This window comes from Hemitrygon akajei, chromosome 9 (assembly GCF_048418815.1).
Source record: "Hemitrygon akajei chromosome 9, sHemAka1.3, whole genome shotgun sequence".
Lineage (NCBI taxonomy): Eukaryota > Metazoa > Chordata > Chondrichthyes > Myliobatiformes > Dasyatidae > Hemitrygon > Hemitrygon akajei.
In genome coordinates, this window is record NC_133132.1 from 98150491 (window position 1) to 98169449 (window position 18959).

The following is an 18959-nucleotide window of genomic DNA, read 5'->3' on the forward strand; positions in this document are numbered from 1 at the left end:
CGTATTCCAAAGACGTACAGATTACTAGGTTAGCTGGTCACATAAACCAGAAAGGCCTGTAACCAGGCTGTATCTCTAAATAAATGTAGTAGCACAGCACAAGTTTGTGACTTTCTTAAACCTTCCTCTACTAGAAGATGTTATTCAATTGATTAGTTGGACTGGGGTTTGTCTGTGGATGGACGCTGGGTTTTTCTTCAACCTCCCTGCCACTGAGCAGGAGGTACAGGAGCCTTAGGACCCACACCGCCACATGCAGGAAGTTATTACCCTGTAATCATTAGCTTCCCGAACCACCCACCTCAACTCTGAACTGATTTCACAACCTACAGACTCCCTTTCAAGGAGCCAACAACTCATTATTTATTTATTTATTTGCACAATTTGCCTTCTTTTGCATGTTGGATGTTTGTAAGTGTTTATGTATAATTTTTCATAAATTCAATTGTATTTCTTTATTTTCCTGTAAATGGCTACAAGAAAATAAATCTCAAGTAATATATGGTGACATATACATACTGGGATAATACAAATATTTAACTGGCTTTGACTTGGGGGAGAGTTATTTTGTCTCATAACTGTTGTGCTTTTATTTTGGAAAGCTGGAATGTTCTTTAGTAACTTGTCTGCACCTACAGGTGTTACAGTGGAGTTCTGTGTGGCCTGGGTATGGTTTCGGATGCTGGAAACATTGTGTTGAGGGACAGGAGCCCAGCAGCACACTGTCTCCGCCTGACACCCCCCCAGGCCTCTAAAGCATGCTCACAACTTGTTTTCCTCACCTGACCTGAGCTTGTCAAGGCTGTCTTGTTCTCCTCCAGATCACAACACTGATGAAACAGAAATTAATTTCTGGGAGTCGGGCTTTGACGCCAGAGGTGAGTTAAACATTGGTCCTGTGGTTTCAGTAAGTACTCTGTACAATGAGGCAATAGACAGCCACAAACTAAAAACAGGAAAATGGATGGGGCAAATGGCCAGAGGGCACAGCCTCAGATTAGAGGCATGTCCCTTTGAAAGAGATGAGGAATTTCTTTTGCCGGAGGATGGTGACTCTGTGGAATTCACTTCCATAGAGGCTGTGTAGGCCAAGTCATTGGGTATATTTAAATTGGAGGTTAATAGGTTCTTGATTAGTAATGGTTATGGGGAGAAGGAAGAAGAATAGGGTTGAGAGAGAAAATAAATCAGCCATGATGGTGGAGCAGACAAGATAGGCTGAATGGCTTTTTTTCTCCTCCGATTCTCTTTCTATAGACCATGATTTTAAGACTACGTACAGTTTCTGTAATCTGCTATCCAACTGTTATTGGGCTCCACTGCCGGTGCCCTAGTTCACACACTCCCTTTAAATTCGGTGTTCCCATACTGCTTTTCAACTCATCACCCTGCTTCTGCACCCCCTTTCGACACCGGTCCTCAGTCCCGCACCCCCTTTCGACACCGGTCCTCAGTCCCGCACCCCCTTTCGACGCCGGTCCCCAGTCTCGCACCCCCTTTCGACGCCGGTCCCCAGTCTCGCACCCCCTTTCAACGCCGGTCCTCAGTCCCGCACCCTCTTTCGACACCGGTCCCCGGTCCCGCACCCCCTTTCAACGCCGGTCCCCAGTCTCGCACCCTCTTTCGACACCGGTCCCCGGTCCTGCACCCCCTTTCAACACCGGTCCCCAGTCTCGCACCCCCTTTTGACACCGGTCCCCGGTCCTGCACCCCCTTTCGACACCGGTCCCCGGTCCTGCACCCCCTTTCAACGCCGGTCCCCAGTCTCGCACCCTCTTTCGACACCGGTCCCCGGTCCTGCACCCCCTTTCAACACCGGTCCCCAGTCTCGCACCCCCTTTCAACACCAGTCCCCGGTCCTGCACCCCCCTTTCGACACCGGTCCCCGGTCCTGCACCCCCTTTCAACGCTGGTCCCCAGTCTCGCACCCCCTTTCGACACCGGTCCCCGGTCCTGCACCCCCTTTCAACGCTGGTCCCCAGTCTCGCACCCCCTTTCGACACCGGTCCCCGGTCCTGCACCCCCTTTCAATGCTGGTCCCCAGTCTCGCACCCCCTTTCGACACCGGTCCAGCAATCCCCCCTTGCAATGCCAGTCCCCATTTCTACAATCTCTTTAAGTACCAGTCCCCGGCTCTGCAATGCCTTTGAACTCACAGGGTTCGCTGAAAAATGAAGGAAAGCAAAAGAAAGTGAATTAAAAGTGTGTTGGGGATGGGGGGTACTAACAAGAAAAGGAAATCCACATAATTCAGCAGACAGACATCATGCCAGGCACCTGCAATATTGGAAGTTTTCAGTACCACAGCAACAGGTGAACAACACATTTTGCTGTTGGATCGCACCATCAGTTCTCAGTGCCAACTCATGATGAACTAAATCTATTGCACAACACCAGCTAGTGATGTCCATGACCCCGCCACAACCCCTGACCCCACAACACTTCCTCTCCCCCCAGATCACTCCACAACCCAATTTCTCTACACTTCTCAGCCCTCACCCTTCCATAATCACTGAGCACTGCCCACTACTCACCTTGAACCCTGTATGCCTCCCATCCTTCAACGCCTGACCACCCTCCACAAACATCTACATTTTGGGCAATGGGAGGAAACCCACAGGGTGTGAGGGAGAACGTGCAGACTCCACACAGACAGCACCGGAGGTCTGGATTGAACCCCGGTTTGTGCTGCTGTGAAGCAGCCACACTATCTACTGTTCCAATGTCTCACCCGTAGCCCACACAGCCAATATTGAGGCCAGTGCATATCAGTGAGCATGAGAGTGTTGGGTAAATGGGACGGACCCATGAGAATGGATTGAGATAGAGAACTCATGTTCAAGTGGTTGGGCAAGTGGCATGGCCAGACTGGAACCATGACCAACGGGATGTTCTGATGACATCTGAATGGAGACATCATATCCTGACCAGCTGGGATGCATTGACAAAAGACTGGGGGGGAAGGGTTTCAGGTTGAGGAGGGGTCTTTGTTGGCAAACACACTAATTTCAGGTTTTCTCCTGAACCAGGTTTCGGTACAAGAGATCAAGAATTTGTCGAGGAGCCAATTTCCCGAGGAGATCCAAGTATCTGTACTTTTTTGCCTCATTGTTGACTCTAAACAGTATAGTAACAGAGCAATGTTATTTTTCACCACTGACCGTGTGGACCTCCTGGTGTTACGAACCAATTCTTCCAGCAGGGAGCTTCAGGTGATAGGAATTTTGATGTACACATCTCTGGAGGTTGTGGAAAATGAATACATAGACTTCAATGCTCAGATCTCTCGTGTGTACTCCCAACCTGGGCTGCTATTGGTTGGGAGCACTGAAAGGCCTAGATAAAGTGGGTGTGGAAAAGATGTTTCCAAAAGTGGGAGATCCTGGCACCAGAGGATGCAACTTTTAAATAGAAGAACATCTCTGTAGAGCAGAGATTAGGAGAAATTTCTTTAGCTAGAGGGTGGTGAATCTGTGGAATTCATCACTACAGATGGCTGTGGTAACCAAGTCATTGGGTATAGTTAAAGTGGAGATTTGTAGGTTCTTGATTAGCCAAGGCAACAAAGGTTATGGGAAAAGGTAGGAGAAGGGGGTTGAGAGGGAAAATAAATCTGCCATGACTCAATGGTGGAGGGACTCGATGGGCCAAATGGCCTAATCCTGTTCCTATATCTTGTGTTCTTATGGAAGGTAGAGCCAACCAATGTCCTTTTCGGTAACAACCTTCCGAAGCTAGGGGAGAGTCAGACCATTAAGGAGAAGAGTTATGCACACACACAAAATTTTGGAGGAACTCAGCAGGTCAGGCAGTCTCGGCCTGAAATGTCACCTGTTTATTCCTCTCCAAAGATGCTGCCCGACCTGCTGAGTTCATCGAGCACTTGGTGCGTGCTCTGGATTTCCAGCATCTGTGGAATTTCTTGTGTTTGTTTTTGACGACCTCAGTGCACTATGTAATGACTTGATTGGTATAAACAGTTTGTAAGACTAGCTTTTCACTGTATCTCAGAACCTGACATTGATAAACTAATATGAATGCCAATTCCTGCTTGCGATCCTATCCACCTCAGATATGTTACCCACTGTGTGGACATCAACCTTCCCCTCCTTCCCACAGCATAGTGAAAAACTGAGACTGCAGAGAGATCTGTGGGGATTATCGTTTGTCACATACACTTCCTCCCATCCTTATGAATGTCAGAAATTGGTGCTGTTATTGGTATTGGCATTGATATTGGTATTGTCACACGTACGGAGATCCAGTGGAAAGCTTGTCTTGCATACTGTTCAAACTATAATACAGTGCTTTGAGCTAGAACAAGGGAAAACAATAACAGAATGCAGAATAAAGTATAACCACTGCAGAGATAGTACAGTGCAGGTAAATAATACTGCAAGATCATAACATCGACTGTTATTCCCCACCATAGGTGCTGCCTAATTTGCTGAGTTCCTCCAGTATTTTGTGTGTCCGAACCTAATCTAGCATCTCACTAGCACTGTTTTGGGGCTAGACAAGGAAACACTAGCCTCAGTATCTTGGTGAAAGAAGCACAAATTCTTTAATACAGGCTCTAAACACCTACCTGCTCCTGGGTTGGGCAATGATGTTGCCAAATGCCTTCAAATCCCCCCCACCTTTTCCATCTACCAGCCCGCATTTCAGCCTGTCCTCTCACCTCTTTATATTGGCCATCCTCCCTTTACATTCTCAACCCCAGTCTGAAGTATTGACCATCCCCTTTGCCCTTACAGATGCTGCCTGACCCGCTCAGTTCCTCCTGCAGTTTGCTGTTTTTGTTTGTAGATTGCAAGGTGGACCTTGCGTTCCTGGTGGACGGAAGCTGGAGTATAGGAAGACGAAGATTTGGAATTCAGAAGAAGTTCTTGATGAGTGTGGCAGAAACCCTCAATGTTGGAATTGAGGGTCCACTCATCGGCATTGTTCAGTTTGGGTGAGTAGAGTGAGAAGCAATCCCGAGACCCTGAGCCCTCAGATTCCCTTCCCTCTGTCACATTTCTATTTCTTTAAGGTCTACCTCTTTCTCCACTATCTTTTGGTCACCTATCTTGATCTGACATGTCAAACATTCCTCTGCCTCCAGCAGTTCGTTTGTTTGCTCCACATCCCAGCACCTTAAACCAAATCAAGATGGCACCAAGCTGCGGTCTCCGTTGACGTCGCGGCTCAGACCATGGGATGGTTTTGGGGACTGAGTTAAGTATCAGGTTATCTCTTAGAGACAGGGATGTGGGGGAATTGGAGGACAGGGCAGAATCTAAGTCTCTGCTCCATGTTTGAAGACCAGCAGGCCAGCAAGGACATTCAGGGTCTGATCATCGGTGAGGCCGATGTTCAAGGCCTAGCTTTCAGGGTCCCATTGTCAGTGAGACTGGTGTTCAAGAGCTAACTTTCAGGGCCCCATCATCAGTGATACTGGAGTTCAAGGCCTAACCTTCAAGATCCCATCATCGGAGTTCAAGGCCTAGCTTTCAGGGTTTTCTGGTTTTTGAGGCCTGGAATTTTTGTCTGCATTTGTCCTTATCTGTGAGTCCTGGGTTAAAATTGAAGATTGGAGTCCAAACACCAATTGGAAGTCCAGAAGTCAAGGCCCAATGGCCAGAGTGAATCCACGAGTCCACCAGAGGCTGGATGCAGAAGGCTGCCTGCCCTGGGGTTAGAGGACCGTGTATGCGCTTGTGTGGGAGGGAGGCAAGAACAGGGTTTGTTTCACTGTTGTTGCATGGTATGTTCTCTTTTAATGTATTCTGTGTGGTTCTGCTGAGATGCTAAGTTGGCATCAGAATGTGTGGTGACACTTGCAGGCGGCCCCCAGCACATCCTCAGGTGTGTTGGTTGTTAATGCAGAAGATGCATTTCAGTCCATGTTTCGATGTAATGTGATAAATAAATCCAAATCTGATCCTGTGTCTTCTGCTCTCGATCTAGTTGGCAGTGATCTTGTGATGTGCCACCACTTTGAAGACACAGTTATGTGAAGAAATGCAAACAGAACAGGGAGGGGTAGGCAGTTTGGGATGCCCTAGTTTTGTGGGAGGAGGGAAATGAACACCGGCTATTTCTTTACTAAATGTTAATTGATGCTCATCTTCTGTTATTCTAGGAGTAATGCTAGTGTTGAGTTTAACCTCCATGTCTACCGCAACTCCCGTGATCTTAAAAAGGCCATTGAGAAGATTCCACAGAAAGGTGGCCTCTCCAATGTGGGTAAGTCTCATCTCGTCCCTGGGGTCCCAGCTATGTCAGCAGTCCCTCAGCTTCCAACACTAGAAGATTGTTTCACTGGCTTGTCCAGGACATAGCATCAGAGTCATAGACCACTACCACACAGAAACAGGTCCTTCAGCCTACCTATCCATGCTAAACTATTATTCTGCCTAGTCCAATTGGCCTGCTCCTGGACCATAGCCCTCCATACCCCTCCCCTCCCATATTTCTTAAATATGGCAATTGAACCTGCATCCACCTCTTCCGCTGGCAGCTCGTTCCTCACTCTCACCACCCTCGGAGTGAAGAAGTTCCCCCTCATGTTCCCTTAAACATTTCACCGTTTACCCTTAACCCATGACTTCTGGTTCTAGTCTCACAAAAGCTCAGTGGAAAAAGCCTGCTTATAGTTAGCCCTCATATCCCTCTATCAAATCTCCACTCATTCTCCTACACCCTATTCAACCTTTCCCTAAAACTCAGGTCCTCAACTCCCAACAATAGCCATGTAAATTTTCTCTGTACTCTTTCAAGTTGATGGGTTTGAGACAGGCCGTCCAGTATAGTTTCAACAGTTTGGGTTAAACACCACTGACAGGCTGTGAGAAACATCCAGGGTGATTCCACAAGGCAGCACAGATTGGAAGTGTGGACCCTCTCTTTTGCAGGCCGAGCCCTCAATCACACCATCGGCAACTTTTTCACCAGCAAGCAGGGTAACCGTGGGGGAGCCCCTAACGTGGTGGTGGTCCTGGTCGATGGGTGGCCCACAGACAAGGTCGGAGAAACTGCCCGCCTCGCCAGGGAGTCCGGCATCAATATCTTCTTCATCACTGTGGAAGGGGCTGATGAAAATGAACAGCAGAACGTGGTGGAGAAGGACTTTGTGGACAAGGTGAACTCTCTGATCTCCATTGGTAAAGTCCCTAATATCTCCTTTGAAGTCTCATACATCATCCCTGGTGTTGTCCCTGCTTTTAAACAACTTTATCTTGCTTTGAATTTGGTTGTCAGTGGCAAGCCTAGCATTTAATGCCCCCCTTTAACCTGCACCCCCCCACTCCTGTGGGTTTCAGGATGAATGGAGCAGATACAGTCCAGCACACTGAAGAGGTTTGAGATAATAGGACATAGAAACAGTACAGCACAGACCTTCAGCCAACAATGATGTGTAAACCCTTTAACCTACTTGAAGATCAATCTAACCCTTCCTTCCCACGTGGTCCACATTTTTCTTTCATCCACATGCCTATCTTGTGTGAGATGTGGGAAGTTGGGAGACCTGCAGTCTCCCTGATAATTACATCTGCACGGTGCACTGAGCTGAACCTCCTTGGAGATGGTGTTTAGGGACTGGAGATGCAGCGCAGTAACTTTTGGCTCATATGGCGGAATAAAGAGGTGATAGCTAGGAGCTACAGGGAGGTAGGCACCCCTAAGTTGCAGGAGGCAGGGATAGGCAGCCAGTGGCCATTCCCCTCAATTATAAGTATACCACTTTGGATACTGTTGGGAGGGAATGACCTACAAGGGGAAAGGTTCACGCTTCTAACACTGAGTGGCTCTGCGGCTCAGAAAGGAAACGAGGAGAATTGCAGTAGTCATAGGGGATTCCATAATTAGAACAGCAGATTCTGAGGACGTGAGAGAGACACCCAATGGTACATTGCCCTCCAGGTGCCAGGGTTGGGGATGTCTCGGATTAGGTCCATGTCATTCTAAAGGGGAGAGTGAACAGCTGGGAGTTATGGTACATATTGATACCAACACATAGGAAGGAAAGTGAAGAAGTCCTGAAGAGAGAATATAGGGAGATAAACAGAAAGCTGAAAACCAGGACCTCCAGGGTGGCAATCTCTGGCTTGCCGCCTGTGCCAAATGCTAGTGAGGGTAAAAATAAGATGATTTTGTAGATGGCTGAAGAATTGATGCAGGGGGCAGGGTTTTAGATTCCTGGATCATTGGTATCTCTTCTAGCTTGGATGACCTGTAGAAAAAGGATGGGTTACACCTGAACCCAAGAGGGCCTACATTCTTCCCACAGGTTTTATAGAGCTGTTGGGGAGGATTTAACCTAATTTGACAGTGGGTGGGAAGCTGAGTGATACGGGCTGAGGATGGGGCAGTTGGTGTACAAGTAGATGTAGTGCATAGTGAGACTATTTGGAAAGGATAAGCATATGATAAAGCAAAATTACAGTCAATGGGATGAGTTAAAGTGTAATGGGGATAAAATCAAAAAGGATGATGAATACAGAGCTGAAGGTGTTATATTTGAATGTAAGCAGTACATAGAATAAGCTAGATAATTTTGTTGTGCAGTTAGAGACTGACAAGTATGTTGTGGGCATCTCTTGACTTGTGACTAAAAGGTCATAGTTGAGAGCTTGACATCTAAGAAAACACATTGTATTGAAAGGACAGGCAGGTAGGCAGAAGGGCTGGGGAGGCTGTGTTGGTAAAAAGTGAAATCAAATTTTTAGAAAGAGGTGATGTAGGATCAGAAGAATCCTTGTGTGTAGAGTTAAGGAACTGCAAGGGTAAACAGACCTTGCAAAAAGAGAGTTATCTACAGGCATCTGAAAGGTAGCCAGGATATGGGCTACAAATTATAATGTGAGATAGAAGAGGCATGAAAAAAAAGGGCAATATTGCGATAAGTATGTGGGATTTCAAAATGCAGGTAGATTGGGAAAATATAGTTGGTGCTGGAATCCAAGAGATGGAATTTGAGGAATGCCTGTGAGGTGACTTTTAGAGTAGCTTGTCGTTGTGGTTGAGCCCACCAGAGGAACCACAATTCTAGATTGAGTATTATCTAAAGACCCAGATTTGATTAGGAAGCTTAATGTAAAGAAACCTTTACGAGACAGTGATCATAATATGATAGAATTCACCCTGTATTTTAAGGAGAGGCTAAAATTGGATATATCAGTATTACAGTGGGGCAATGGGAATTAGAGGCATGAGAGAGAGAGCTGGCCAAAGTTGATTGGAAAAGGGACACTAGCAGGGAAGATGGTAGAACAGCAACGGCTGGTATTTCTGGAGGAAACTCAGAAGGCACAGGAAAGATGCATCCCAAAGATGAAATATTCTAAAGGGAGGATGAGGCAACTGCGGCTGACAAGGAAAGTCAAAGCCAACATAAAAGCAAAAGAGAGGGCATGTAATAGAGCAAACATTAGTGGGGAGTTAGAGGATTGGGAATCTTTTAAAAAACAATTGAAGACAACTTAAAAAGCCATAAAGAGAGAAAATATGAAATTTGAAGGTAAGCTAGCCAATAATATAAAAGATGATACAGAAAGTTTTTTTCAGATATAATAAATAAAAGACAAGAGTGGATATCAGACCACTGGAATATGATGCTGGCAGGACAAACTTTATAAATATTTTGTGTCAGTCTTCACTTTGGAAGACTAGATTATGCCAGAAATGCAAGAGTGTCTGGGAGCAGGAGTGTAGTTGCTTTTACTATGGAGAAGGTGCTTGGGAAGCTGAAAAGTCTGAAGGTAGATAAGAAATCTGGACCAGATGAACTATATCACAGGGTTCTGAAAGAGGTGGCTGAAAAGATTGTGGAGGCATTAGTAATGGTCTTTCAAGAACCACTAGATTCTGGAATGGTTCATGAGAACTGAAAAATTGCAAATGTCACTCCACTCTTTAAGAAAGGGGGGGGGGGAGGTAATTATAGACCAGTTACCCTGACTTGTGTGATTGAGAAGATGGTGCAATCCATCATTAAGGATGAGGTTTTGGGATACTTGGAGGCACATGACAAAATTGGCAAAGTGAGCATGGTTTCTTTAAGGGCAAATCTTGCCTGACAAATCTGTTGGAATTATTTGAGGAAATAACAGGCAGGATAGACAAAGGGGAGTCAGTGGATGGGTCTTTTGGATTTTCATTAGGTCTTTGACAATGTGCCACACATAAGGCCATAGTGTGGGAATTATGGGAAAGGTACTAGAATGAGCAGAAGATCAGCTGACTGGCAGGAAGCGAAGAGTGGGAATAATGTGGCATTTTCTTGTTGGCTGCCGGTGACAAATGGTGTGCCGCAGGGGTCAGTGCTGCGACTGCCTCTTTTCACATTGTATGTCAATGATTTGGATAAAGGTATTAAGGGGAAAGCAGGATTTCTGCAGAAAGACTTGGATGGATTGAGTGAATGGACAAAACAGTGGCAGATGGCATGTACTTTGGTACAGGAATAAAGTCATGGACTATGTTGTAAACGGGGAGAAAATACGATAATTAAAGGCACAGGGGGACTTGGGAGTCTTCATGCAGGATCCCCTAAAGGTTAACTTACAGTTGCGTCAGTGGTAAGAAAGGCAAATGTTCACATTTTTCAAGAGGACGAGAATATAAAAAGCAAGGGTGTAATGCTGAGCTTAATAAGGCATTGGTCAGACTGCACGGAATATTGTGAGCAGTTTTGAGCCCTTTATCAAAGAAATGATGTGCTGGCATTGGAGAGTGTCCAGAGGAGGTTAACGAGAAAGATCCCAGGAATGAAAGGTTTAACATGAGGAGCGTTTGATGCCTCTGGGCCTGTACTCGCTGGGGTTTAGAAGAGGGGGGCAGTGGAAATTGCACTGAAACTTATTGTCTATTGAAAGGTCTGGAATAGAGTGGATGTGGAAAGGGTGTCTCCTATAGTGGGGGAGTCTAGGATCACATCTAGAACAGAGATGAGGAAAAATTTCTTTAGCCAGAGGGTAGTGAATCTGTGGAATTCATTGTCACAGACAGCTGTGGAGGCCAAGCTATTGAGTATATTTAAGGCAGAAGTTGATAGATTCTTGATTGATTAGGGGTAATCGGGGAGAAAGCAGGAGAATATGGTCGAGAGGGATAACAAATCAGTCATGTTGGAATGACACAGCAGACTCAATGAGCTGAATGGTCTAAATCTGATCCTTGGTCTTATTATCTATCTAAGAGTCTCCCAAAGATCCCTAATGTATCTGTCTTTACCATCATCCCGGTGTGCATTCCATGCACACACCAATCTCTGTAAGAAAAGAACCTTACCACAGACATCCCCCCATACTTATCTCCAATACTTGTAAATTTTGCCCTCTCGTTTTAGCCATTGCTGCCCTGGGAAAAAGGTGCTGGCTGGCCACTCTTTCTGTGCCTCTTATGATCCTGTATACCTCTTTCAAGCCTCCACTTGCATTCCTTGGTCCAAAGGGCAAAGCCCTAGCTTGCCCGAGACATGCACTCTAATCCAGGCAAACTAATCTCCTTTCTCTGTAGCTGCTATACTTTATTCTGCACTGTTACCTTGACCTATCTTATCAGACTCTTGAATGGACCTCTTGTACAATAAGATGGACTCTTGACTTCACAATTTACCTCGTTATGATCTTGCATTTTATCGTTTACACACACTGCATCTTTATATTTTCTTTTACCTTGTACTACCTCAATGCACAGTAATGATTTGATCTGTATGAACAGTACACAAGATGATCTTTTCACTGTATCTCAGTACATGTGACAATAACAAACCAATATCAATTCCACAGTAAGCTGGATGACACAATTACTGCTCCCACAAATGCTGTTCCATTGTGGGGAGAGTGGTGCTGGCTGGCACTCTCTAACCTGTCCTCTTCTCCCCCTCCCCCACGCAGTCCGTTTGCAGGACCAATGGGTACTTCTCCATCCACGTGCCCAGCTGGTTCCAGCTGCAGCGAGTGGTGGCACCGCTGGTCGGCCGGGTGTGTGACACCGAGCAGCTGGCCTGCAGCAAAACCTGCCTCAACTCTGCCGACATCGGCTTCGTGGTGGACGGCTCGAGCAGCGTGGGCACCGGCAACTTCCGCACTGTGCTGGAGTTTGTGGCCAACATCAGCCGTGAGTTTGAGATCTCTGAAACGGCCACCCGGGTGGGCGTGGTGCAGTACACGTATGAGCAGCGGCTGGAGTTCGGTTTTGAGGAGCACAACACCAGGGAGTCGGTGGTGGGCGCCGTCAGGAATGTCAGGTACTGGAGCGGCGGCACAAGCACAGGGGCGGCCATCACCTTCGCTTCCAAACATCTCTTCAGCAAATCCAAACCCAACAAAAGAAAACTGATGATTGTCATCACTGATGGTCGATCGTACGACGACGTTCGGACCCCTGCAGTTACCGCCCACAGGAATGGTAAGTCACTGGAAGGGGAGATTTCAATGAACACAGTCCTCTGGCTGGGGAAAAGCAATTCTGGATTGTAATGAATCAGATTTGATTAGGGAGCTGAAGGTAAAGGAACCCTTGGGAGGCAGTGATCATAATATGATAGAATTCACTCTGCAGTTTGAGAGGAGAAGATAAAGTCAGAATTGTCAATATTACATTGGAGTAAAGGGAATTACAAAGGCAGGAGAGAAGAACTGGCCAAGGTTGATTGGAAGGGGACACTAGCAAGGATGACAGTAGAACAACAGCTGGAGTTTCTGGGGCAATTCAGAAGGCACATGATAGATACAATCAAATATGAAGAAGTATTCTAAAGGGAAGATAAGGCAACTGTGGCTGACAAGGGAAGTCAAAGACAGCAAAAAAAGCAAAAGAGGGGGCATATAATAGAGCAAAAATTAGTGGGAATTTAGAGGATTGGGAAGCTTTTAAAAAGCAACTGAAGGCAACTAAAAAGTCATAAAGAAAGAAAAGGTGAAATATGAATGTAAGCTAGCCAATAATATCAAAGAATACCAAAAATATGTTCAGATATATAGATATATAAAGAATAAAAGAAAGGTGAGGGTGGATATTGGGCCACTGCAAAGTGATGCTGCAGAGATAGTCATGAAGGAAAGAAACAGAAGGCAAATTTTAAAAGTATGTTGATTCAGTCTTCACTGTGGAAGACACTAGCAGTGTGTCAGAAGTGTGAGAGTGTCATGGGGCAGATGTCTGAAGGTAGGTAAGTCATCTAGACCTGATGGACCCCAGGGTTCTGAAAGAGGTGGCTGTAGAGATTATGGGAGCATTAGTAATGATCTTTCAAGAATTACTAGATTCTGGAATGGTTCCCAAGGACTGGAAAATTGCAAATGTCACTCCACTCTTCAAGAAGGGAGGGAGACAGAGGAAAGGAAATTATAGGCTAGTTAGCCTGACTTCAGTGGTTTGGAAGATGTTGGAATCCATTATTAAGGTTGAGGTTTTGGGATACTCGAAGGCGCATGATAAAATAGGCCAAAGTAAGCATAGCTTCCTTAAAGAGAAAACAACAAGCAGGATAGACAAAGGAGAGTCAGTGGATGTTGTTTACTTGGATTTTCAGAAGGTCTTTGACAAGATGTCACACATGAGGCTGCTTAACAAGGTAAGAGCCCATGGTATCACAGGAAAGATACTAGCCTGGATAGAGGATTGGCTAACTGGCAGAAAGTAAAGAGTGGGAATAAAGGGCCTTTTCTGACCAGAGGGAGTCCTCATACAGGATCCCCTAAAGTTTAACTTGCAAATGGAGTTGCTGGTAATGAAGACAAATGCAATGTTAGCATTCATTTCAAGAGAAATTGAATGTAAAGGCAAGGATGTAATGCTGAGGTTTTGTTAAAAAAAAAATTGGTCAGACCACACTTGGGAGTATTGTGAGCAGTTTTGGACCCTTGATCTAAGAAAGGATGTGTTGACACTGGAGAGGGTTCAGAGCAGTTTCACAAAAATTATTCTGGAAATGAAAGGGTTAACTTATGAGGAGCATTTGATGGCTTTGGGCTTGAACTCGCTGGAGTTTATAAGATTGGAGGGAGGGGTAGGGATCTCATTGAACCCTATTGAATATTGAAAGGCCTAGATAGAGTGGATGTGGAGAAAATGTTTCCTATTGTGGACGAGTCTAGAATTGGAGGACATTGCTTCAGAATTGCGGAATGTCTACTTTGAACAAGATGAGGAGGAATTTCTTTTGCCAGAGGGTAATGAATCTGTGGAATCCATTGTCACAGGTAGCTGTGGAGAGCAAGTCTTTGGGTATATTTAAGCAGATTTTGATAGGACTAATTCTGCTCCTATATCTCATAGTCTCTGGCAGAGAAATGTCTTAACGTTCAACAGTACCACACAGTACAAACCCTTCAACCTACCTTTTAACCTGATCCAAGATCAATCTGACACATACCCCTCCATTTTTCTTTCACTCATGTGCCTAAGAGTCTCTTGAATGTCCCTAATGCACCACCCCTGTCAGCGTGCTCCACACTTACAACTCTGTGTAAAATAAAACCTTTAAGATCCCTAATGTAACTCATTTTTTTCTCCAGTCCTGATGAAGGATCTTGGCACAAAACATCGACTGTACTCTTTTCCATAGATGCTGCCTGGCCTGCTGAGTTGCTCCAGCATCTGCAGACTTTCTCTTGTTTGAGATCTCTAATGTATCCGCCTCTACCATGCATGCATTCCATGCACTCAGCATTTTCTGTAAAAAAAACCTTCGACATCCCCTCCTATACTTACCTCCAATCACCTTAAAATTACACCCCACATATGAGCCGCTTGGTAAAATGTCTGTCTGGCTGACCATCCAGTATCCAGGTCTCTTATCATCACATACATCTTTACAGATTCTTCCTGGTAATAATCCTTTCTATTTTTGAAAGATATTAATCATCTATTTCCAAAGATCAGTGTGAGAGAAAGAATTTGTTGACGTTTTTGGGGGAAGCACTGCATCAAATCAGTCCCCTCCCTGCCCCCCCAACAGACACTACTTGAGCCCGAATTTCTGCAGCAGATTGTTTGTTGCTCTAGATTCCAGCATCCGTGGTGTTGAGTCATGGAGAGACACAGCACAGAAACAAGCTCTTCGAGGCTGTACCAACCTTGACTTCCCCTTCCACTAATCATACTCTGAGACATTTTATTCTTCCCACCTTTTCATCAATCGCAGTGACCTCTGCAGATTCTTCACTGTCTACACCATACAGTGGTCAATTAACTTACCAAGATTCGTGTTCTTTTGGATTTGTGAGGAAACCGGAGCACTGGGGGAAAATCCTCGCAACACTCCAACCCTAATCTGTCCATATTTGGAATGTGGGATAAAACCAGAGTATCTGTGTGAAAGAGAACAGAATAGAGGGCTGGGTCGAAAAATTAAGGGAATGGGTTGAGAGAGGGCACTTTGTGCCGCTTTAGCTGAACGATCTGTTCTGTAGGATGATTGATGTCTTACTAATCTTCCTTGTGCAGGTGTGATTGCATATGCAGTTGGGATTGCCTGGGCTGCGACGGATGAGCTGGAATACATTGCCACCGACCCCGACAAGGACCACTCTTTCTTTGTCGACGATTTCAACAGCCTGTATCAGTTTGTGCCCCAGATCGTGCACAATATTTGCCAGGAATTCAACTCACAGCCACGCAACTAAGCAAACCCTGTCAAGGGCTGCCAGACTCCAGCTGCTCAGCTACACTTACCATTTTAAAAAAGGCAAGCTTCAAATTATCCAGCAGTAGACTTCGTTCCATGTCTTTAAGTTTTCTTGCTGACACCAATCTTTCTAAAGCATGTAGCTGCAGAACAGGATGATCTTCTGAAGTACAACCATGTGAGGCACATCCGCATGGGGGCAGGAGGGTATGTGTTGCTTCACTTGATGTTACTAGTGGAAACCATCCTTCAGGTTTGGTGGCCACGATCCCAAAATCTGTGAAGATACCCCATTCTGGAGGCCCAACTGTGGCAGTGAGGGAGCACTGGATGACCCACTTGCCTCTCCTCGATCCCCCGGGGAATGGGAGGAGTGGGGCATTCATTTCCCATTACAGGCACCTTAGTCTGGGTGATTCAGCTGCACCAACTTATGAAGTCCAGCAGTGAGGGAAAGACAAAATGGCCCAGAGTTTTTCCCCTCTCCTTAAGGAATAACCAAGTACAGGAAAGATATTACACACAAAATACTGGAGGAATTCAGCAGTTCAGGCAGCATTAATAGAAGGGAATTAGTCCGCATTTCGGACCAAGACCCTTCATGGGTCTTGGCCTGAAATGTTGGCTCTTTATTTCTCTCTATAGATGCTGCCTGATCCGCTGAGTTCCACCAGCATTTTGTGTGTGCTACTCTGGATTTCTAGCATCTGCAGAATCTCATGTTACATTTAGGGTATCAGAACTCTCGGAAGAATTGTCTTCTGCCAGGTTGCTCTGGCATGTGGAAGGGGGTGCAGTGGAAGACAAACGACAGAAGCTGGAAACCCACACCCACAACACCCTCAAATGACATCTAAGATGGGCAAAGTAAGTTTTTAGAAAATCCATGTGCTAACATTTCACATTATGTTGGGAATATCAAGATGGAATTCCAGTGTAACCAGACACTGAGGCATTGGCCCAGAGATCTCCGCACACTCAGTGTGTACAACTGAAGAGTCACTGTCAATGTTTGGATGATACTTTGACATCCAATCATGGAAATGAAAAGTCCAGTGGTTGTTTTATTGAATGAATGCTCATGTCCTGGTTAGTAATTACCTTCTTCTCATAGCTTTCTTTACACTGGAGAGTGCTGCTACTTTTTCACATTACACTTTGACTCAGTGGAGTGATGATGTGACGGAGTGTGCCGCTGCTTCACAGCTCCAGTGACCCAGGTTCAACCTTGACCTCCAGTGCACATTCTCCCTGTGTCTGCTTTCCACTCATGTGCTAATTGATAGGTTAATTAATTGGCTATATTAAATTGCTTCCAGTGTTGGCTCGGAAATCAGGAGGAGCAATTTATGGAAAGGTGAGAGGGAAAATTGGGATCAGTGCAGATGAATGCTGGTGTTTGGCACAAACACCTAGGGATCCATTTTGGTTTTAGAACATAGAACAGTACAACACAGAAACAGGCCCTTCAGCCCTAATTAAATTAGTAATCCAATAGCTAACTAATCCCTTCTGTTTTCACAATGTCCATATCCCTCACATTCACGTGCCCATCTAAATGTCACTTAAAATGCCTCTACCAACACCCAGGGTAGCACATTCCAGGCACCCACCACTCTGTGTAAAAAAAAAACTTGCCCCTCACATCTCCTTCAAACTTAACCCCTAGTTGTGAAACTAAAGTCAAGAAAATATAGTTATTTGGGATTAAATTTATAGAATTGTTTAAAATAAACTGGCTGGCTAATCTCACTGGGGAAAGGAACCTCCCAAACTAGTTATTAAAATTGGTTTTAAATCCTGGAACTCTCTGTTCCATAACAGTGTGAGAGCATCTTCACCAGAAGCACTACGATAATGCAAAGTGGAGCCTTACCATCATCTTAATTCAGGATGGACAATAAAATGCAGGCCCTGTCACAAATTACATGCCAAAAATAATTTTAAAACACCCCTAAACTGACTCTACCTGACCAGCGTCATGTTGCAACTCCTCTCCATAGATGCTGCCTGACCCAGAGTTCCTCCAGCATTTGTGTATGTCGCTCAAGATTTCCAACATCTGCAGAATCTTATACCATGGACATAGGAGCAGAATTAGGCCATTCGGCCCATTGTGTCTGCTCCACCATTCCATATTGGTTGATTTATTATCGCTTTCAACCCCATCCTCCTGCCTTCTCCCTGTAACTTTTGACACCCTTATAACAAAGAACCTATCAACCTCTGCTTTAAATATACTCAATGACTTAGCCTCCACAGCTGTCAAAGGCAATGAATTCCACAGATCCACCACACTCTGGCTAAAGAAATTTTTCCTCATCTGTTTTAAATAGGTGTGAATTTGAAGTTACAGTTCAAGAGCTGCTGTGTATATGTACAGTTATTGTATTTACTAAAATGAAATGTTGGATATATGCAAAGTAATTATAGAGGCACAGTAGTCGAGGTGAGGTGAAAAAACATGCACACTTTCACTAGACCTTGAGTGTGACTCCTACACAATTTCCTAACCAAATAAAAGTTATGGGTTATTTCAACTCTGTGGTGTGTATTTGTTGAGCAAAAATGAGGAACATATTAAAAGGCACCATGGGGTTGTATTTCGAATATATTGGAGAAAAGGTTACAGTGAAATAGCTGACATGATCATAATGGGCTGAACAGCCTCCCTCTGTACTGCAACCATTCTATGATTCTATATCAATAAAGATTAGCTTTGTCATAAGTACACCAAAACACAGTGAAATGTGTTGTTTGCATTAATGACCTACAAAGTGTGCTGGGGGCAGCCCACAAATGTCACACTTCCAGTGTCAATGTAGCATGCACACAATTTACTAACCCTAACCCGTAGGTCTTTGGAATGTGGGAAGAAACAGTAGCACCCAGAGGAAACCCACACAGTCACAGGGAGCACATGCAAAGCCATTACAGACAGCAGCAGGAATTAAACTCCAATCGATCAATGCTACCATACAGGTCATTGATTGAATACCCTGACGTGAATGGTTCACCTCCTGTAATCCCCTAACCTCTCCTCTATCTACAAAACACTAGCCGAGAGTGTGATGTAACATTTTCTATTTACCAGGATGAGCTCAGTTAAACAAGTCTCAAGTGGCTTCACACCACTTGGGGCAAAGCAGCCTGTTCAACTGACTCTCCACCTTTCACCCTGAACACAAACTCTTATCACCAGCACAAAGTGGCTGCAAGGTATACCATCTACAAAATGTCTTCTCCAACAACACCATCATGTAAAAATGGCTACCATTGAGGAGAATGAGGGTAGCAGCTGCATATAAACATCTACAAGTTGCACACCATCCTGACC

General features: G+C 45.1%; 1 protein-coding gene across 4 annotated transcripts in view; it reads left to right on the top strand.

Moving 5' to 3' along the window:
• vit (vitrin) overlaps positions 1-18162 on the top strand; it is a 177089-nt gene extending 158927 nt beyond the window's left edge. For all 4 annotated transcript variants that reach the window (XM_073056606.1, XM_073056608.1, XM_073056609.1 and 1 more), the window contains 7 exons: positions 822-878; positions 3030-3086; positions 4810-4957; positions 6128-6231; positions 6900-7126; positions 11886-12399; positions 15442-18162. In XM_073056606.1, the coding sequence (XP_072912707.1) occupies positions 822-878; positions 3030-3086; positions 4810-4957; positions 6128-6231; positions 6900-7126; positions 11886-12399; positions 15442-15620 (1286 nt within the window). In that variant the 3' untranslated portion in view covers positions 15621-18162. The remainder of the gene's footprint in view (positions 1-821; positions 879-3029; positions 3087-4809; positions 4958-6127; positions 6232-6899; positions 7127-11885; positions 12400-15441) is intronic.
• Positions 18163-18959: the final 797 nt, after the last annotated feature.